Here is a 23,892-nt window from a genome sequence, read left to right on the forward strand (position 1 = left end):
GATCATATTTACCAAGGGTGCCAATAATTCTGACCACCACTGTATTATTTAAAAATAAAGATAATGGGAGTATGTGCCAAATTAAAAATCAAAATGCAAAATGCTAAATCCTTGCTTCTTTATTCTATCCAAAGGCTTGTTATTCTATGCATTGATTTAATTTGATACAATTGGTTGTTTGACTCCTCTAAACACCACAAGCTAATGGTGTGAATCATCCAATCACAAGCTTGCGTTCAGCTGTGATGTCATTTTCCGTGCAATTGGTCGACGGTTAAATTGTGGGGTAACACAGCGCAGTTTTACATTGTCAAAACAATCATACTAAAAGTAAATTCAAACACACCCAAAGCATTTGCAAAAAGGCTGACTTACTATTTATGTATAACACATACTGTATTTAATTACACTGCCATAGACTTGTTCACCAGACTTGTTAAACAGTGTCAGGAAATGCCACACTGATATTGATCCTCATTTTATTTCTCTTGTCCAAAATTCTTCTTGGGTCATTTGAGTCAGCCGCATGTTTACATTTGGTGACAGAACCTGCTGCAATCCATAACGAATAACTGTGGTCCATAATGAATGTGCGAAACAACAACAGAGTGGCGTGCTAGACGCTACAACTACTTTTTCATTAAACTCAATGTGTTGCCATGGTTTCTACGGCAGTAAAAGCGTAAACTGAGAATAACACGGACATGACAACACTGACAGGCTACACTGGTTAAAATTGTGCATTTCTCTGGATTCAAACATTGTTGGAAACATTTGGGATAATGTAAGTACACAAGTGAGCAAAATACAGTATTTAACACCGAGCTAGTGGTTTTTGGATATTTTAATGCAAAAATCTGTATTGTGCCTTTAACTTGAGCATTGTATTTTTAGCATGCTGTCTGTCATGCACGATATGCCCGCAAAAAGATGCGAGAGGAGAGAGCAATGGTTAAAGAAGTCCGTCTAGCACATGCTTACACTGAAAAACAATGGAAAAGCAGCACATTGGAATGGAAAAATGTGTTCTGTATGAACGGTCCCTATAACTCCATATTAAAGTTCTCCATAGTAAGTATTAAGAAATTTAATATTGAGTAACTTACATTTTTGACAGTATTGACAGTCTTTTTGCTCCAAAAAAGTTCCAAACAAAGCCACAATAGGATCAACTGTTGTGCATCTCCAAGCAACACACAGTAGTGGTGTCTCTTTCTGAATGAGTTGGTTTTTAACAAAATTTTGCATATATTACATAACATAATGCACTGTGAAAGATTTGGTTAAAATCATGTTAAAGCCACAGTCTCCAACTCAGAGATGGGCCTCAGTTTGAACTGTCATACAGCTCTTTCACATATTAGCTAAAAATAGCTCATAAGATCCAGGGCATCAGCTCTTAATGAACCAGTGTGAATAACAGACAAACACACTCTGCTGTAAAACTGGGATCTACAATGTCTGATGACTATACTGTTCACTAAAGGACAACTATCAAAACCAGCATTTATAACGTCTGAAGGCATTTTTTCCACTCTATATTTATAGCACCGGGAATTTGGAACACGTTTACATATTTATGTAAAATAATTTTCAAGGGAGGCCACAATCTCTACAGTACATTGTTAACTGCAGTCATTTTACTATTTCAACACAGTGGTTAAAGATTGGCAGAATGTAAGGTCTACTGCAGATCTGCCTGTTAAATACTGAATAAAAAAAAGAAAGTTTTGTATGTGGTCAAATACCAGTGTTCAATCACAAACTCAAGGACAGATCATGGCAAAGGAACTGATCTCATAGACCTATCAGCTGCTCCTATAAACACTGGTGCTGTGAGTGACAGCAGACTCAGCCAGTTACCAGCAGTGTTGGGCGGTTGCCTGGCAATGAGATCCAGTGTTGTGGCTACCAAACACAGCTGTCACATGGCAACAATTGTACATGTATTAGCCAAGTTATATCTCAAGTTTCATGTAATGAACAGTAGTTAAAACAAAATATGCCCCAACTTTTTTTTTTAATGAATATCAAGTTTAAATCTTAAATAAATAGAAAAAAGTGTACAACTTAGTTCCTCTAATTGCTTTTAAAATCACCTTTTTGTCTTAACTAGTTCATTTAAAAAAGTCCTTTAGTGTGGCAAATGAATTTTTACAAGTATTCAAGTATACATAATATTCCACAATCTCTCAATGAATAAATTCTTAATTTAATAATAATTAAATAATATAAATTATACGCATTTAAACATAGAAAACACTCTTTAAAATAGTTTTAGAAGGATTATAGCATGTTACATTGTATGAAGTAGTAAAATATTTTGTCTGTTATATGCAAAAAAAAGGACCTTTTGTTTTAACTTGTGCACACATATTTCCAATTAGCACCTTAAAAATGAACCGTTAGAAATCTTTCTGCCATGCTACCATGAAGATTTGAATGGTTTTATACTTTATTCTAGGCTTATTGAAATTAATTATTGAGCACATGTTCAACCAATGCATGTTCAATATGTAAAAGCACTGTTAAAGCATGCATGAATGGTGTTTATGTGATGTTTATGCGTATGTGTGTCAGTGCATGTGTGAGATATTTGTTGTTACTATTTTGAGTAAAACAGTGTCAAGGGAAAAGACAACTTCATGGGTGACAGAGAAAGACACAGGAAAAACAGTGGATGAAAGAGAGAAAAATAGAGGAACAGGATGATAGTGAGTGATTCTGGGCTTACGGAAATATTTGAGGGTCTCCTCGATCTGTTCTGTGGTCAGGTCGAGGTTGACGTCGGGTGAGATGAGAGGCGTGTGGAGCCAGTCGTCGTGGTCATAGCCGTATATTGTGTCAGCTCTCAGCTTATAATGAGGCAACTGCTCCTCAAGCAAACTGATGATTTCCACCTCAGGAAGATCAGTGCTGTTACACACATCTGACAAGGAGAGAGAGAGAGAAAGCAAAGAGAATGGTGAGAAAAATCAGGCACCGTGGTAGATATTTGCTCAATGAATCTGACCAGAAAAAACAAAAAACAAAACAAAAAAACAAAAAAACAAAAACAAAACTGTACTAAAAATAACCATGTTTTACATGGTACAACCATGTTTTCTAAATACCATAGTGGTGTTTGAAGTCAGTGCATTAGCAACAAAATGTGACATTTAATTAAAAATTTCAATTATATTCTTTCCGAATTGAAAACAAAAAGGTTTCAAATCATAAAATAATAAATAAATTGTTCAAAATGAAGACAAAAATATTTTAACACTTTTTGGTAGTTAAATGTGGGTCACTTTGGGGTGAGTAGGATTCAATTTATTGCAAAAGTAGCCCAGAAACACCCATACACACTGGATAAAGCATTCAAATACATTTTAGGGTTGGTATATATATAAAAAAGTACCATGGTATTGCCATCAAATACCATCACTAAACCTATCGTACCACTACATTACCTTATCACATAAATTCCTTAAAGCTAATTAGCACATTTCAGGAATAATACTGAAAATACAGAAAAAGCTAAAACAAATCTCATGGTTGTAATACCTATGTAATAACAGTGTAATAGTACAATTTGTGTGATATGTGAAGTCAAAGACATGTTTAGGGTCCAAATAAATGCTTGAAAATACATTAAGTGTGAGTCTATGCTGACCTCTAGTGGTCTGATGAAGAACTACACAACTACAATTGGAAATTTTTCTGACAAAATCTTTTGAGTGTATCATGAACACGCATATAAACAGCAATACTTTTAAAATGACAAGCAATAAAACGCACAGATTGTGGAAAAATACTGAGGTTCAACTTTTTGTTTAAGCACAGCATATCTCTTTTGAATTTATAAGCACCCAACATTACATCATTTCATTACAGCTAATTATCAAGCAGCCACACTGTCAGAATATTTTATTCTGCCCATCCTCCCATCAGACAACATGCTGTTGTTCAACACAGCAGCCTCTCCTCCGTCAGACAACCAGCCCTTATTCCAATCCACCAATACCATTATAACAACACTCTTCTGTATAGTAATGATAAATTGCTGCAAGCAGAAATTTAGGACTGAAATATGTGGGGCAAATAAGAGACTCAACCACTATGTGTGATGGAGGGAGGCCACATACTTGTGTTCAACTAAGCACAGGGGTTTAAACTCTAGAATGGGATTGGCCTTGTGGCTACATTACTGAGAGCACACAGAAACAATGCAAACCCATTACAGCCGTAATGCCAAAGAGATAAACCACTGACGGTCAGCAGAGAGTGAGAGAGACCTGAATATCAAGTGCACTACTGGCATGTAGCACAGTGCTGACTCCTTGACCCAAGATAAAAGCAGTATTCACCTTTAGACAAGGTCACCAAGTTTGTGCCACAGATACAATGCAACCAAGCATGAACTTTGCATGATTTTAAAGCTGCTATTTGTAATTATCTGTTAAAATACTACACACTACACTACTTTCAATATATTACTCACGTTCACAGAGTAGAAAGCGTTTGTCAGCCCTTCATTTAAGTGCTTTTTACAGTTATGCTTACACAGTTCCAACACAGGTTCACTGGAAAAATGTGCCTCTACCTACATTTATGCAATATGCAAAATTGTACAATACTGTTTAAAAGTTTGGAATAATTATGTTTTTTATTGTTTTTGAAAGACACATCACATCGTTCTTCAAATCATTTGGTGCTCAATTATTAATAATGGCTCTTATTAATGTTGAAAATCGTTTTTGCTGCTTAATATTTTTGTGGAAGCTGTGACGCAATATTTTAAGTATTCTCTGATGTATAGGAAGTTCAAAAGAACAGCATTAATTTGAAATAGTTTTTTTTTTTTTTTTTTTTTGTATTTTGTAACATTATAAATGTCTGTATTCGTACGTTGATCAATTTAATGCCTTATTTTTCCCCTCCCTTTTCTTTTTCTTCTTTTGTGCTGTGATACGTACAACAACAATGTAATAAACAATAATGTAATAAAATGTTCCTAGATACATCTGTTTCAAAGAAAATTCAACACACTTTTAGCGACACTCACTGGACATTTCACTTTGAAAATGTCACGAAATGAGCAAGAAGCAATGTAATATCATTTTGCAGAAACAGACAGACTGGGTTGCATTGTTCGGCTATTCACAAGAGTGACAACCACACTCTATAACCGAACTTACACAGACAAATTTTCAGGACTAACACCAGCATTTTCAGGGAAAAGGTGTCCTGGACGTCATCATCATCGATTTGTACTTTAGTCACTGACTCTATGGATATCCACAGCAAATAGAAAAGACGGTTGACTTTACGTAATTCATGCAATAGCGACTCAAAAGATGTTATTTGAAGGGGACAGTTTGAGATTCACACCTGTTATAAAACATGGCCATGAATCCCACTGACTGTGTGAACGTAGCCAACTGTTGAATAAACAGTAATTATTTTAGCATTATTTTGGCATTAAAAAGCGGGGGGAAAACCAAACAAACCTGTTTTTGTTAATGAAACAATTTTGAAATAATAAATAGGAGTTTTAAGAAGGTAACAGTTAAAGAACTCCAAAAACCTTTTACTTACTTTACTTTTGTAGAGATTGAAACAACGAAAGACCTTCAGTCAGTTTCACATGTACGTTAAACGAGGGTAGCGCAATACAGCACTGCTAAACTTTTTTTAACTGTTTTCCCATTCATTTCTTCTCTAGTGATTTCAAAATTCATGCATGAATGAACTGATCAACCAACATTATAATCTTTGATTTTAAGTAAGAAAGTAAAACGGTTAATAAAAAGCATATGAACTTAAAACACTGATTATGTGCAAAACAACATATACACAATATATAAACACTACATTTAATGTTTATTACTAAATATTGCAATAAAAAAGAAATTAAGTGTATACTGTAGTATAGGAAGATAAAATTTTGGTGGTGGATCTCTCTTGAGGATTGTGGGAAGTGTAGTTTTTCACCAGATGTTTACCAGAACATGATGTTAAAAACATAAAATAAATCAAATTAATAATAAATTAGTAAAATTAAATAAATAAATCTCACTGACTTGTGGATTCTACAGAAACATCTCGGAGCTCATGGCAGGTCTGTTTCAAAAAGTTTATTATTAATGGGTTACGTAAAAAAAATTATATTTAAAAATCATGCATAAAACCAATAGGTTTTAACTTCCCTACTTCTTTAGCACTCTGCTAAGACAGACTTGTATGGTTCAGGCAGTCTTCTCAACACTAGCCTGGAAAGCATGGGGCCCATGAGAGGGAAACTTACTCTGCATTATACAGAATGACATGAACACATATCTGCCACATAAACAGACTGAGAATGGAAATAACATCTGTACAAAAAGTGAAAAATGGTATGTATTTTTTCGGACTAATGAAAAGAAAATCTGAATACAGGTATCAGGGGGAGGTTTTGTTCTGTTTAAACCTGACTAAAGAGCAGTCTTTTTGTTTATCTAGAGCAAATTGGAAAAAAAAAAAAAAAAAAAAAAAAAAGCAGGACTAAACCTGTCAGGACTTTGCTGAAATGAGATGCAGCACAAAAATAACACCGCGCGCGCACACACACACACACACACACACACACACACACACACACACACACACACACACACACTCTATTAAAAGGTGCAGTAAGTGATTTCTGAAAAACGCTGTTGAAAGTGGACCGGACCGGACTGAGCAGCACAACACACTTGTAGCCAATCAGCAGTAGGGGGCGTGTCCACTCATGATGGGGGAGGAGAGAGAGTGAGCGAGAGGGAGATTTGAAGAAACACTGTAGAAAGAGAGATGGCTGAGAGACATTATAAAAGAGTAAGGTCAGAGGAATATCACTGGAAAAAGAAGGGTTATGATCAGACAAGAGTTTTAGGACTCGAACTAATATTAGAAAAGCTCTCCAGCGCTGGAAAGACCTAAGTGGGAAGGCCTGAAAATGTTTTTGCATTGTTTTTGCTCCATACGTGAGTTTTGAGTGTGTGCTACTGGTGACTAACGATGAACTCTTGCTTGTATATACTCACGTATGTTCATTTTTTTGTTCTTCCTCGTCATTCGTTCATCATCTTCGCTTTTACGCGAAGATTTATTTTGCTTCGTTTCTGCTATATGATAAAGAGACATCCACCCTTGCATTGCGAGTTCGTGCATTTTGGGGGCGGAGCAATGAAGGGAGGGGGTGTGTTTGTTTGAGTTGGTTACAAACTCTTACTGCACCTTTAAAGCATTACTGTACATAGATCACAACATTCAACTAATAAACAGACCTAAATTCTAAAACTTCTAACAATCATCAAGCTTCTGTTAGTCTCCTCTTTTGAAGTCAGAGGACACAGATATGTGTTTAAATATGGTGTCCTTTTGACCTGGAAAGCGACTGCATGTGTGAGTGTGTGTGAATGACTAGTGATTATTTCAGGATTGTGTTTTTACAGCAACAGCACTAGTGGAATCATGCTGTCCTTCCAGTCTCCTTCACCATTAAAGACTCTTTGTTCTACTAAGAACATTACCTACACGCGTTTACGGTGTGGTCCAATTTGTAAAATTATTAATTTTACTATCAATTTTATTAGAATAGAATATACTGTATTATCAAAACACTGTCAGTGACAAGTTAAATATTAATACACGTGAAATTCTCACACACACAAACACATTTGGTTTGTAAAGCTGCAAGCTGTATGTTTCAAGAGGCGTGAACTCTACAAGTTTGTGTAAAACCTTATGATAACATTATTCAGCAGGATTTGAAAATTATCTAGAGAGCACAAACCTGACCTTTTGCACAAAGTCAATGATACATTTGATTATTGTCCTAGAAATACCGCCCAGAACATACATAGTCCTTTACATCAATTTGTTTTAATTGTCATTAAATTCCAGGTTTTAATGTAGATTTTGAAACAGATTTTCAATGTGAAGCCAGACTTTTAAATCCCACTTTATGTGTATTAGACAGACAGATAGATAGACAGATAGATATAGATAGATAGAAGAAATAAAAACTACACTAAATGTCTAAAATCCAATTTCCAATCCAAGACAAACTTATACTTTGACAGCATTTGAAAAATGAAGGTTTCAAAAAAAGTTTTTTGTCACGAGGCACTACAAACTGGCAACTTACAAAGTCACAGTTCACTGAACCCTAAAGTCAAACAACTTAGCCTCAACCCTAAAGCACAGATGGACATCCATACAAAATCTCTGCCTACAGTTAGACACTGTCAAGAAAAATCTGACAAAGTCCAGTGAGAGTGAAGAAGCAGTACTCACTCATGGTGCTGCAGTCACGGGCACTCCGTTCGCTCGCCCAAACTTACATTTTCCACTCCTTCAAGATCGGACACGGCGTCGAGGGAACGAGTGATTATGAGAGGAAGAGAGGGAGAGTGAAAAGACGAGGGAGGAGGCAGTGAGCAAACGCGGACACGGCCCAGCCATGTCTGGCATGCTGATGACACCAGTCACATGGCCCCTCACTAAACATAGACTGAATTGCTCTCAGGCCGGTCGACTTCAACGCTCATTGTTCCTGTTCTCCTGACCCTGGATCAGTTTTCTCTTTCCATGAAAAATCATGTGTGACTTACAGTACTTTGTGCAGAACGGGCTGCAGATCAGGGGTTTTTGGGGGCGTGTGTTAGGCAGGAAGTTAGACAGCCTCAGGGGAACTGCCTCAGAGATAAATCTAGTAGCTTAACAGCTGTTCAGTGTGTTAGTAAATGTAAGGGGTAAAGAAAGAGAAGCAACCCAACTATCTCAACAATACATGCATGAATATACACAATATTGTAAACGTAACAGAAAAAAATAAAAATACACTGGGGTCCACAAATAAAATCTATGCCAAAGTCTTGTAGCAATAACTTTCGCTAACGGAAATTTCTCTCTCTCTCTGTACAAGCAGAGAATGTCAAGGTGGTTTAATGTCACAGACTGCTACTTTAGTTTGACATGAGCTGGAGCTCAGAACAGGGTGAAACTTTTGGCCACATGCTGCTGACCTGCACACATAAAGCACTAACTTCAGAGTAACAACATTTACAAGCTAATATAGATGAACAAATTCAAACCAGGATTTTTAATACAGCATGTAATAGTTTATATAAATTATATAGACTATTATAGACTGTATTCAAAGTCTTGTTATAAAGTCTATTGAAAGTGGTGATTCTGCACCTGGTTATTAAAGCTTAATGCATTCTGTAGTCTATTTATTTTAGGACACAAAAGGTTTTCATGACTCAGCAGTAAGAACATGAGAGGACATGTGGGAAACACAAACGTGCATCGCAACACATGCACAGACGACTGCCACAAGGAGATGAATGGGAATCTTTGGGAAAGATGGCAGTAGAGAGCTGCTGAAATGAAGTGTAATGACATCTTACTATAAGTCTCTAATTCATTTTGAAGATTTGACAATAAAATTGCTAGTTACTGTCAGAGTATTTGCTCTCAACAGATGAGCTGGCTCAAATTTCTCATTTCCACTCTTTATTTATTTATTTTAATTACTATTATTTTTATACTATATTATTTTTTAAATGTATATTTTTTATTTCCTCTATATCTGTAAATTAAAGCTAAAAAGCAGAATAAAAAATACATATAATAATAATACATTTAAAAAATAATATAAAAATAATAATAATACATTTAAAAAAAATAAAGTAATATAATATAAAATAAAATGATAAGAAAATAAAATTAAATTAAAGCTGCAAGCAGCAATGAAAGGGCCCTCGCACCCATGCCACCACCACCCGGTGGCTTTAGGAAAACAGCATGGTGGGCAATATGCATTTAAGTAAATAAATAATAGGACTACGTCAGTCATTTGTTTTTGCCACACTTCCTGCTACCAGCTGGTGGTGCTATGACTATAATTAAATTTTGGCATGTAGATGTCTTCAGGCCAGGGCACTTATCAAACGTGAAGTTTGAGGAGGATTAGACATTGTATGCTTGAGTTACAACAACTTCCTGTTTCATGACGATAATAGCATGCTTTAGTACTCAGCTAAGTGCTAAGAACGTTTCTAGCATGTTTAGCACTCAATTGCATATTCTAATATGTTGCTAGTAGTGCATCACAGTGTTAAACATGTCACTTCCTGTTGCCAGTGGGTGGCGATATTACTATAACTGAAAATTGTCATGTAGATGTGTTCAGGGCAGGACTGTTCTCAAACATGTGAAGTTTGAGGAAGGTTGGACATTGTATGCCTGAGTTACAACAACTTCCTGTTTCGTGGCATTAATCTCATACATTAGCACTTAGCCAAGTGTTGCATGATTTAACATGTTTTTAGCATGTTTGGTACTTCATGGCATATTGAAATGTGTTTCTAGGAGTGAATTACAGTGTAAAGCATGCCATTTCCTTTTGCCAACAGATGGTGCTATGACTAACTGAATATTTGCATGTAGATGTCTTCAGGCCAGGACTCTTATCACACATGTGAAGTTTGGGGCAGATCGGACATGGTTTGACTGAGCTACAACAGCTTCCTGTTTCATGGCGAAACATCAGACTTTGTCAGGGCGCCACGGACTTGCCCTTCAGCAAAAACTCAAAATCTTCGCAATTTAACATCACTAAGGCCTTAAGATTAGACTGACCAAATATAAACCTGATCTGATTAAAGATCTAGGAGGAATTTGTTAAAGTATTACATCTGGAAATGGCAAAAACTGCAAAAATTTTGCAGAGAAAATTCAAAATATCTCACTTCCTGCTGGGTTTTCAGATTTTGCACCCAAGGACTTTTTTGGGCTGTTACATGTGTCTACCGAATTTCATACTTGCACGTGAAACGTAGCACAAGGGGTGCTTTGTTTAAATTTTGTAGGTGGTGCTATCGAGCCATTTTGCCACACCTAATTCTGAAACCCATAGCAGACGCAAATTTACACCACTCCTGACGTGTGTGCAAAGTTTCATGAGTTTTCGAGCATGTTTAGGCCCTCAAAAATGCGATTCATTTCGGAGAAGACAAAGAATTGACCGAGCAATTACAATAGGGTCCTCAAAAATACCATTAACTATGATATATTGTGCTTACCTATAATATTTGCACAGCCAACCAAACATAAGTGGTACATTACTACAGCAACGACAGTCAAACAGTATCTCTGTTTTGGGAATTCTGAGATAATCTTTTCTGTGAGTCAGGACAGGCAGCGTGACCTTGGCAACTGTATCAAAACAATACTACAGTTGACTTTACAAAACTGTATTAACCTTTAAACACGGATATATACACAAATTTGACCCTGAATGAGTGTGTGTTGACTTCTCCCAGACCAGACCTATTTTTTAAAGATAATAGGGGGGAAATTCAGAGCCTATAGTAATTTAACAAGTAAACATGCTAAAATGAAAACAGAAATGTGGCCAGAGGAAGAATAAGTGGTGTCTGATATGTAAAGTGTTCAATTGCAACACTAATAATGGTGTTACTAGAGCAAAGTACAGACTGCCTGACCGGATCATTTGATGTCGCAACATCTTGTTGTACATCATGTGACACAAACTCCACACAAGTGATGTTCACGCAAGATTTTTAAACATTGTGTGTTGATTTTTGCTACCATGAATAGGGTACAAAACAGATGCAGAATCTCTGACAAACATTTCTTTTACTTTACCAACCAAATAATTATATAGTATTGTACTGTATATTGTTTTAATTGGTAATCAGCAATTTGAATTTCCATTCCATCATTCCATTAGTCTTTTGTAATATACATTTAACTAACAAAAGCAATGTTGTAGAGCTCCAAAGTCATACAGACATTTGATATAAATGCCATTTCATGCTTAAGACAAAACATGTAACTGAATTATTTAATCTCAACAAACTATTTAATGCATATGGGTCAAAGGTCAAAGATGAAAGCCAGCTCAGAGTCGTATAAGATAAACGACTGCTCTTCAGACAAGTTTGACTGCTGCATCTCAAACCCTCATTAAACAGAACAAGTAAACATAGGTTATACTGCTCATAGCTGTTTGACATGCTGTAAAAATACTTGAAACTGGGACATAATGGCCATCACCATTAACCCTGGACATCCACTAGATGGCAGTGTGCCATGATATTGCATCCAGCCAGATGAAAGGAAAGTAGGTTAAATGACCTAAAGCTTTCCATATGCTAATGAGCTGCCTGTGGCATTACAACACTCTAACCGACATATCACATATGAAAGCAAAACACTGAAGACACAATGTCACGAGGGGGGTGGGGCAATGATCTCACTCATTCACCGTCTGCCGTGTCCTTCAGTGGAGGAAGGGCTGGTCATAAAATCCGAAACACATTTCCTTGAAGCAGTGTATCATCAAGCTCACTGAAGACATTATTACCTATGAAGTACAGAGAGCCCTAACCTGGGACCAGGGTATTATTGTTAACTAAATTTAAACCATAACAATGTATTATTTTCAATACTTGAAAAATAATTAACATTAACTGAAATAAAATGTTTAATAATTTTTTTCATATATATTTTATTTCATCTAATTGCAAAGGAAACATTTCTCACTTTAGTTTAAGTCACTAAAATAACTAAAATTACAAACTAAAACTTAAAGGATTAGTTCACCCAAAAATGAAAATTCTGTTATTAAGTACTCACCCTCATGTCGTTCCACACCCGTAAGACCTTCGTTCATCTTCGGAACACAAATTAAGATATTTCTGATGAAATCCGAGAGATATCTGACTCCTCCATAGACAGCGATTTAACCACCACTTTCATGGCCCAGAAAGGTACTAAAGACATCATTAAAATAGTCCACGTGACTACAGTGGTTCAACCTTAATTTTATGAAGCGACAAGAATACTTTGTGTGCGCAAAAACAAAACAAAAATAACGATCTTCTCTTCTGTGTCATTCTCCTACGTTTTTTACGTTCAGTGCTTCCAGGTTCTACGTCAGAACGCCGGCTCAGTATTAGCCGACGCTGATTGTGTGAGCAGCACGACGCATGCGTGTGATGCTGACACAGGAGCCGGCCAATAATGACTCGGCGTTCTGACTTAGAACCTGGAAGACACCCCAACAAACACACACCTACCCAAAAGAAACACACCCCTCCCTTCATTGCTCCGCCCCCAAAATAACAAACACGCTATGCAACACAAGCAACGATAGCAGCTGCTGCATCAGACAGTTTGCGCAAGTATGAATAAATCAGACTATCTTGGTTCTGTAAAAAAATAAATAAATAAATAAATAAAAAAACGTTACGTATTGAGCAGAAACAAAGCAACTCAGGCGTTCCTGCTCTTTAATATCCCTCTCTAAATATCTATATAGTTTTTATTAAAGGTGCAGTAAGCAATTTCTGAGAAAGGCTGTTGAAAATTCAATTCAACACCCAAACAAACTATTTTGTGAATATTTGCTAGATGTTTATTCTGTGATGGAATCTGGAGGAAAGTGGACCTTGAGGGCCAGAGTTGAGAACCCCTGGGCTAATACAAATGGAAAACCAAAAAGATACTGAAAGCTTCTGATGTTGTTTGAAGGAGATCCCATATTTATTTATCTATGATGCTCAGACTTACGACTTTCTCCTGATAAACAGGCATAAAAATCTATGGAAGCTTGTTTCTGCAATGAAAAAAAAAAAAAAAAAAAAAAGTCATTGCGATTTTTTTATCTTACAATTTGGACTTTATTGCGAGATATAAACTCACAATTGCGAGTTATAAAGTCAGAATTGCATGATATAAAGTAAGACTTGCCAGTTATAAAGTCAGAATTGCGTGATAGTCAGAATTGCGTGATATAAAGTCAGAATTGTGTGATATAAAGTCAGAATAGTGAATTATAAAGTCAGAATTGCATGATATAAAGTAAGACTTGCGAGTTATAAAGTCAGAATTGCGTGATATAGTCAGAATTGTGTGATATAAAGTCAGAATTGTGTGATATAAAGTCAGAATTTTGAGTTATAAAGTCAGAATTGCAAGTTATAAACTCAACTGCGAGTTATAAAGTCAGAATTGCGTGATATAGTCAGAATTGTATGATATAAAGTCAGAATTGTGAATTATAAAGTCAGAATTGCGTGATATAAAGTCAGAATTGTGTGATATAAAGTCAGAATTGTGTGATATAAAGTTAGATTTGCGAATTATATAGTCAGAATTGCGAGTTATAAAGTCAGAATTGCGAGATATAAACTCACAATTGTGTGTTATAATGTCCAATTGTAAGGGAAAAAAGGTTTTTTTTCTCAGAATTGTGAGTTTATATCTCACAATTCTGACTTGTAGATCCTCTGTGCCAGTACTAACAACAGTAGTAACAACAAATCAATGGCAAATGGTGAATTTTTAGAAGGCGTTGAGTAGGAAGTCTCTCGCTGTATCATTAAGGACTACTTGTCAGGAGCAGGAGAAAATGGCAGCCTAGTATTTGCACTATGCAAATTCAGCCAACTGAGAATCTGTGATAACAGCAGAGGAAATCTCACAAAGGGAACTGAATAGATTTTATCGTATAGTCAGTGATTACCGCTGAAGTTTTCACCCTGGACAAAACCATCCCACCACCCTCAACTCATTTAATGTGCACAATAAACTCAAATGTCTGGAACCTCAGTCAACATTAGGGATGCAATGATATTAAAATTAAGGCTGATACTGAGAAGCTGATAATTATTTTCATGTCGATTACTAGTAAATGGCCAGCGTTACATTTTTTGTCTAATTAAATAAATTTGTTTAGACAATATCCTATTTAATCCGAAATCATTTTAAATGCACAAGTAAATTCAAGAAACAAAAAACATTATAATACACATTATTAAAAGTGTATATCATTTTTGAAATTCCTAAAGATTACATTTTACCATGTTATTAACTAGTGTTTGCAATTAAATATCCAATTTAGACTAGTCAACATGTTACACAAATTCTGACAAGCTTCATTCTTCTAAAGGTATTTTTACAGTGCATGACTGAACTTTGTGGATCAAATAAAACCATATTTGGCCAAAAGTGACTGGTACAACCCATTACAAAACAGAAAAGTCTAAGCAGAAAATTATGTTTTGAGTAAAAAAGTAACTGATCTGAGGTCTCTTTCCCACCCTCCCTTTTTCTCTGGGGAAATTGTAAACTAAGGAAGTGACCAAAACCTATCATCTTCAGTTTGAATTCTCATCACACATAAACATAATGGGGTTACACAACTAGACCCTTAAAGACGAGCAGAGAAAATTCATGAGAGCTTTTTGTCAAGGGCTCACGCAGTGTGTCTCCAGGAGGCGACAGGAAAAACTACGACAGCCTAAAGCTGGTGCCAAAAATTCAGTTACACTTGCCAGTTACGTTAATTTGGTGTAAGGCATTTATCTCCAATGAATGGAATGAAAGCAGTTGGATGTGCAGTCCTATTCAAATGCCATGCTATACTATTGCCCATGTATCCACAGTCTAACACACACACACACACACACACACACACACACACACACACACACACACACACACAACTGAACAACAAACGGATTGAGATGCTTTTACCTGATGAAAATGTATACTTCTATAATGAAAATGAATGACTCCAAACCAGACAGTGAACACTAAGCAGTCCATGCTAGTCATTAATGTTGATGCATGACAAGATCTTTGAACTTTAAAAGCTTGGTTCAGGCCAGATTAGATTAGACCACTAGTGTTTGTTTTTTTAAACCCTATAATTCCTAGTACTTGACAGATATGACTGAAATAGGCGTCTTGAGAAATCACACATGAGCACTGGCTCAACCAATGGCATGAATTTGGGGCACCTGCATTAGTGTTGTCAAAATACCAAAATTTATGTAGTCGGTACCAGTACCAGTAAAATTTCATGGCTCTAGGTACTAATTTCGTTACCTATTAGGGCTGGGTTGACAATGTTGATTAATCGATTTTAATAGATCTTCATTTTATTGAATCGATAGTGATTCTTAAATCTTAAGATCAATCTTTTAGTCTTTGCTGTTTTCAATTAATGCTTGAACAAAACTTCACTAAAGATTATTTGTAGCACGTCTCTGATCCAATAATCGCAATAAGCTTTGTGCTTTTTTACTTTTGAAATGAAAGTCTCAGCTTTTAAATTCTGTCAGCTTTGATATTGCCACCATAGTTCAAGCCAAAGCGTTAACCGATCATCACTTCGTGTTTGCTAGTTATAGTCCTTGAGTTAGTGTTAAAAAAAAGTGCGTGTTTTGAGCAGCACTGAGTGAATTTTTCTGACTAAAGGCCCCGATATACAGTACTGTGCAAACGTCTTAGGCCACCACCAGCTTTGTTGTTTTAGCAATGTTTAATGATTTTTTTTGTCTTTGTATCTTAATAAACAGAAAATACATATATTCTTCCAGTTTCTCAAAGAAGAAAACCTGAGAAACTTCTCATCAGATTTTGAGTTTTCTTGGCCTTGTAGTCCTTTTCCATTCCATTTAGGTTTAAGAGAGCCAGTTCCTGCTATTGCTCAAGTGTAAGGGGAGGTCACTAAACACTTGCCACTTTAGAAGTCTTTTTTTTTTCTGATTTTTTCTGTTTTTTTAATTCTGCATAAAAATTTTCTGTATTTTCTGGTTATATTTCAATAAAGAGACTGAGAAATAATTATATATGGTCATTATACCATTGCTAAAACAACATCTAATGGTGGCCTAAGACTTTTGCACAGTACTGTACTTCAAACGAAATCAAAGAATGAACTGATGTCATGTAATTTCAAACAAAATCAGGCCAAAATGAAGTTCGTTTTGTGTTCGTTTTGGGAGTTCGAAACGGCTTACCAAAACGAGTTTCATAGTTTTATGACAGAGCTTGTTTTTTGCGATAAACCCAAAGCCTATGGAAAAATCCTATTGGGTTTTTGTCGAGGGAACCTGCGTGATGCTAACTGCCGATTGGCCTACAAATTGACATACCTGCACCACTTTATAGCAGGTATGCACTGAGGCTCTGCCTTCTTTCATGCAAAACTCTTCTCTGACTCATTTTGTCTGTTTGAGTCCATCGAGGTAAGATCTCCATGGTTGAAAACATGATAGCTGTTTTATAGTAGAAAATGAAGTTGTGCTAATTTGCAGAGCTCGTGCTAACATACCCATGTTATGATCAGATCATTTTCTCATGCTTTCTATGAAAAAATGCTTGATGTTTTCTCATCAAGAATGAAAAAGAACTTCGCTATGAGTATATCTGGGCCTTAACTTAAAAGCCCCTGACTGGCGACTGCATTCATGCGCTAAACTGGATAGAATGCTCAATGCTTCAAAAAACACTTTGTAAAGAGAAACCTTTGACGCTTTTCACACAGCATGCACACAAATACACACGAGAAAGCTTGAAAGCAGCCACCTATCAGCGGGTACCAGATTGATTCGGTACTACTGTTACTGCTAAAAAAGCTCGGTACTGTTAGATTTTTAAAATTTCAGTACCAAATACGAGTACTTTTGACAACACTAGTATGTATTTATACCCCAGAGAGCCAGAGCAGTCTGCATATCATCACTGAAGTCAAAATGCTAGACCTGAGCACCTCTACAACACTGGAACGAAGAGCCACAATTCCAGCTAGACAACAGCTATTTTTAACACTATGAGTGGAAAACTCAGAGAGAGAGAGTTAGTGGGTCAGCTCTTTCCCAAAGTATTACCAAGAGGAAAAAGGGTTTGTTTCAGTCTTAAGAGAAAAGATTTAGGAGTCTTTTACTGCTGACCCAAGATCATAACATAATCATCATCATTATCAAGATCACAATGACAGAATCCAGGACTGAAGCTGAAGAAACATGAGACCAATGACAGCACAGGTCAGGCATCAGTGTTGGCGCAGTGGAGATAATAAACTTTATGCCTCTTGAAGTGGCCTAGTTTCATAAATAATGGAGTCCAAACAGCCCTGTGTGTGTGTAGGCTGTCTGTACAGCATTACTCATGTTGGAAAACTGAAGGGAGTTACTACACTTAGTAAGTTCAGAAAGGCTTATTAGAAGCAACTGGTTTCTTTTAAATAAGCAGACATTTATCATTTTTTCACTTTTTCCAAAAGTAATGTACATACATGGTCGAAGAAACACAGAATTTTAAAATGTTTTTGTTGAGTAAATAGTTCTCAAAAATGGGTTCCCTGAATTGAATGTGGCAATTTATGCAAGAATGGTTTTACCATTCATATCATCCATAAATAGGCCTAAAATAGGCTTATCCGCTTGGCAGATTAACAGAAGTGTCACAAACATTTTTTGTTCGATTATGAGTGAATTTTGAGTTTTAAGCAAGTATAAAAAGTATTAAAGTGTTATTTAAAAAAAAAAAAAAAAAAAAAAAAATAGCTTTAGTAACATCTTCACTATTGTCAACTAAATTACATTAAGTCTACATTAATGTTAAAGCTGCAGTCCGTAAGTTTTGCCTCTTTGTCGCCATCTCTGTTTGAAACCTGCAATTGCAGTTATTTGTGGAATTATTATCTTTACATGGTTTGTTCATCAGCACAGATCCTCAGCGCGGATGAATCTAATATTTTGAGGAGAATGTGTGGCTGTCAGTCACCGCACCAGTGGATACTGTACTTCAGAATCACAGACAGATGGTGTAGTCTTGGAAGTATGACCAAAATAAGGAAAATGTCATTTGAACAAGTAACAAATCTGCCACTTTTGTTCTGACCAACTGAGAAAAAAAAACATTACAATAAATCGCGCTACCAATGGTGATTAAATCTAACGATCTTTTAGATCATTTCACATCAAACCGGGCAAATTATTATTATTGTTATACTTGGTTCTCAAATTATTAATGTCAACAACTTCAGCATTGCGTGACAACGTATATTTAGTGTGTATTAGCGTTACCTGTAGATTTCAATTTCTGTACGTACAGTCTAATCTCTAACGTTAATTTGTCATACCATACAATCAGTTATCAAAATGATGAGTTTAATTATTGCAGCTGCTGTGAGAAAAGGCTATAAATGATCTGCTACCAGCAGCATCCTCACACGTGATATAGCCTACTAGCCGTGACTCCTTCTTTATGTAAACAGACGTGACACAATGAATCGGGCTAAGGTAAGGAGATAGTTTTGAACACTGGCTGGTTATGTACTTGCTCAAAAATTGATTTTGGATCATTTTTAAACCAAAAAAGTTTTGGACTGCAGCTTTTAATTAACTTTTTTGTTAAATTATCATGCATAAGTATTTTTCACACTTCATTCTGATTCATTTAAATATAAATAAATAAATTAAATAACTAAAAAAATAGCAGTAACAGACACAAGTCTGTAGAAAAAAAGCAAGCAAAAAACTGATATAATCAATATGACACATGACCCCATTCTGCATGACAATGGCCCGGTCTCAAATGGCACCCTAAACACTCATGGTCTTCAAATGAGTCCGCACTTTGGCGACGTAACACTGCTTTGACTGTTGGAAGAAGTCTGCTGCGGAGCTCGCTTCAGTGCGGTATCGGCAACAGTGCACATTGAAGGCCGCATATCGACCACGAGCAGTCTAAAATTACAAAATGGGACACCCTATGGTCTCATGGACTTCACATTCACGTGCATACAGTGGCCATTGTAAGTTCACAAGACCGTAAGCACATATGAAGTGTGCCGTTCGGGACAGGGCCAATCCCCAAACTTTGTACACTCTGACCTGTGATGGTTCCGGCATCTCTGCAAACCCTGGAGGCATCATTGGCAGTGTCCTCGCTTACATACTGCTCCTCCTGGTGGTCTGGAGCAGTGGTAGGTTGGTTCCAGAGGCGCTGGCACGTATGATGAGGGTTCCGGGGGGAGAGCGGGACGGGCAGGGCTGAGGCTGTGGCAGTGGTGGGCGATACCGCGGTGTCCAGCTTGACTGCTTTTCACAGGTCAACCCCAGGAGCCATAGGGCAGCGTCCAGAGAGGACAGTCCAACAGGGCCGTCTGGCAGATATGCGTTAACTCTCTGTCAGCGAATCAAGAGCATATCTGATAGCATGTATCTGGAGAGGAAGAGGAAGGAAAGAAATATAAAGCCAACAGTCACAACAGGAAATTGTACCACTTTATCATGACATGGCAAGGTTAATTAATGTGGTGCTCCCCAAGAACATAATGATAATACATGAATAATCCCTGACGTGAGTAAAATATTTTAACTTTAAAAAATATATTTACCAATTTCATTAAAAATAATGATTTTGATCGGTTCACTCATTTTTGTTGAAAATAGCGTTAACCTTTTTTTTTTTTAATGTGAAATCAATATGAATGCAAAGTATACAAAATATATTTTTAAAAGCTTTTTTCTTGTCCTTATCTTGGACACTTATTATAAATGGATAAATCCACCACATGTGATGCACAATAAACACCACAAAGAATCTCAGAAAAGCCCTACAAATCAATACAACAATTCATTTAGCTAAAGATTGAAATCAGCCTGTGTTCAGCTCTCACTTCCATTTAATCAGTGCTGTGATTTACTGCTGCACTGGGATCAGCAGTTAACCCTAAGTCGACAGAGTGCCAGACAAAGCCATTAGGACTGCCATGTCTGCCAGAGCTGTACTGTATGTTACAGCAATCAATCCCAGTCCTGGTCAGCCAAGGCCACAATACAGCAGAACTCACTGTTAAAGCAGTACTGAGCTAACAAAGACTATTGCTGATAAAGACACAGTTGAGCTTAGACATAACAGACATAAAAACATGATGCAGTTTGTTGCATCATTCTTTGAATGGTCTAGAATGGTCAGGCACACACTACTGATGTTAGGGTCAACAAAAGGCCACAAGTCTTACACATTATACAGTATGTGTTAATTACAGTTAATACCAGTGTGATAAAAAAAAAAATGACATGACAAGAACATAAAAAAAGAGAGCATTTATATCCAAAATTCCACCCACAGTTACACTGATTCTGTGTTATTAGACTGTTTGGGCTTTATAGAACAACTTCACAGCTCAAAGAACAAAAATTTTTATTCTGAATAATTAATTTAAGTGATTTAATAACAAGAAAAACCTTTTGAACCGCCTTGCCCCTAGACTTTCACTGTATGTCCATTATTGTAAATGTGATGGTGTCAGATGCTGTAGATTAAGTTGAACTTGTTTTAAACCAACATTTATTCATTAAAGGGATAGTTCATCCAAAAATTAAAAATTCTGTCAAAATTTATTCACCCTCATGTTGTTCCAAACCTGCATAACTTTATTTCTTCTGTGGAACATAAAATAAGTTATTTTGAGTGTTGTTTGGATACAGATCAATGGTCAATGGTGACCAAAACTGTTTGGTCAACAACATTCTTCAAAATATCTTCTTTTGCGTTCTGTTAGTAAATGATGAAAGCATTTTTGGGGTGAACTATCCCTTTAAAAGCCACTGCACATCATTAGCATCTGGAAAAAAACACTCAGAAAACTTCTATACTGTACCTTCTTAAGTTTTAAAATATTATAATACTTCTGGCAAAGTAAACATTAACAATTCTTAACAATAAAAAGTTGAACTGCTTTAATTAAGACAAAGTTTCACTTGAGGCTAGACTGGAAGAATTAAAATGTGACTCATGAATCTATTTTTAGGCAGTAAACACCCATATGAACATATTTTTCCAGAAAGCACTGGTGTCCATTCGTTTTTCTTTATCACTGAGAATTATGAGCTCATACTGAATGTAACATGAAGCCATGAAGAACATGACCATGATGTGGATATTCGCTCAAGCTTACCATCTGACAGAACCACAATCTGGCAGCCTTTCCTAATAGTAGAGCTGCACTATTCTAGATAAATTGAAAATCATTGCGATGAATCAGTGGATGAATCAGTGTTTTTGAACGAATCTCTTGAATGAATGATTCAATGACAATTAAGTCACTTGTCGCCACTTAGTGGCGTAGCGATGTAATTGATACAATCATTATTTGAAGCGGTTACTTTCAAAAGGATTGCGTTCAGTGTTTATTTTTCAGACATCAGTGTTTATATCCAAGCTATAAACTTTTATCCCAGTACTTCTGTGCTATTTTGGATATTTGTAACACAGAAATAACGATACTGTGTAGTTGCATAGCTATACATGATAACTGTTCTATCTGGCTCAGTGGTGGCGCCAACGCGGATTTGAATATTCCTGTATGATTTTGTTAAAGGTTTAATAGGAATGAGATCGCGTGGGTGTTTGAATCGAGATCACGATCTTTTAACGACTAATCATGCAGCTCTGCTAAACAGTGCATCTTTATGTTGAAAATCTCTCTTGAAACATAGCTTTTCCATTTTAATGTACCATTTAGACTTTTTTGAGGGTTGCCTAATTCAGACAAGCATTCTGAATCCAAACTGATTGTTTTTAAGGTTTTGTAAATTAACAGTACGACTCTTGATGAGGTGGTCAAACTTGGTGCAAAGGTCAAGTACATGGTTAACAGGTTAATGAATGAGTGAGGGAGGTTTATCTTCTGCATAACTAAACGTGGCAGTGAAACCTCGGAACGCTAGTCCTTACTCACTCCAAAGCATCACACTCCTCACACTCATCAGTGTAACAAATAACGTAATGACACATGTACACAAGGTGAGATCAGAGGGAATACAACTATACAGAAGGGTTTGAAATAGTCTGCCAAAGAACCTTTCTAAGGGTTTTAAGTGTAAAGTTACCATTTACTGCTTCACCCTAAATATCAGATCAGAATTGTGTAATTTAATGTGTGTGAGAGAGCAGACAGTTATGCCAGAGTGAGACAATCATAGTCGTCATGTCCTTTGCAGTCATAAAAAAATTATAAGCAATATTTGTGTACTATACAATAACCTAATATCCACTAAGCAAAGCTGTAACTGAATGAACGTCAGCATTATACTTTTGTGAGATGTTCAAGGGTGATTCTTTTATTTACATTTCACGCTTTAATGTGTTTCTATTTCAAATAAGTATAATAAAGGTAAGGAGATTTTCTGATCTATGTGAGACAGTGTTTGGAAGCTCAGAGGGTTTCTGTCACACTATTAGTCTGTAAGAGCCTTTCAGTTTGGTGACCGAACCAAGTGCTGCTTCCATGGAAACCACACATTTCAGAAGAGATCTGGACAAAAAGCTCCTGTCACACACACCCAAACTTTCACTAAAAAATAAATAAATAAATAAATCTTAACTAATTTGTGCCTTTGTTTATGTTAACATGTATTTTTACGCAGTGAAGGTTTTATACAGCCTAGGCCTTGATGTCCCCTCTAAACCATTAAGTTGTTGTGAAGTAATTAGCTGGAATTTATTGACTTTTATTGAATATTAATTTATCAAATTTATTGAAAGTGTCTTCATTGCTTTCATCCATGGTACATTCATGGTCAACTGTGGTTTTAGGTGTGATGTAAACCATTTGAGCTCACAAAGACGCGAAAGAACTCAATTTGGAACTCATTCTGTTTTCTGTGCACACACCGAGCAGCGCAGGCAGCACTATTTGTGCTTAAACGGACACATACGTGCAAAATTATGCCGAAATGCCCGTCTCAATGAGTCACTTATGGCTTACATGAACACAAACAATTGAGAAAGAAAATGGATGCATACCATTAGATTGGATCCGGTGCTGTGTTAAAGTGACAGCAGCCTAAAATAACTGCTGCTGTCCGAGTCATTAATGTTAAACAACAAAATACAAAGAAAATCACTTTTGAAGCTTTAACAAAAATTAATTATATTTAATTTATATAGTGAAAACTATTCAGTATTATTTTACATTTGACTTTTCCATTTTCTGTACCTGAATATTTTTATGTTTATGCTTTAAAACGTATAGGCTAAAAC

At 36.2% G+C, this 23,892-nt stretch overlaps 1 protein-coding gene across 3 annotated transcripts in view; it reads right to left on the minus strand.

Moving 5' to 3' along the window:
• trak1a (trafficking protein, kinesin binding 1a) overlaps positions 1 to 23,892 on the minus strand; it is a 72,377-nt gene that overhangs the window by 35,883 nt on the left and 12,602 nt on the right. Inside the window, exons 2-3 of one of the 3 annotated variants that reach the window (XM_051865113.1) lie at positions 19,734 to 20,064; positions 2,735 to 2,929 (exon numbers count right to left, since the gene is read on the minus strand). Coding sequence is in view for 2 of the 3 variants with exons in the window: in XM_051865110.1 (XP_051721070.1) it covers positions 2,735 to 2,929; positions 8,305 to 8,308 (199 nt within the window). In the remaining variant the exon portion in view is untranslated. Of the gene's footprint in view, positions 1 to 2,734; positions 2,930 to 8,304; positions 8,556 to 19,733; positions 20,065 to 23,892 lie in introns of those variants that run through there. The other 2 variants (XM_051865110.1, XM_051865114.1) reach the window with 2 other exon arrangements.

Source organism: Ctenopharyngodon idella, chromosome 16, assembly GCF_019924925.1.
Source record: "Ctenopharyngodon idella isolate HZGC_01 chromosome 16, HZGC01, whole genome shotgun sequence".
NCBI classification, from domain to species: domain Eukaryota; kingdom Metazoa; phylum Chordata; class Actinopteri; order Cypriniformes; family Xenocyprididae; genus Ctenopharyngodon; species Ctenopharyngodon idella.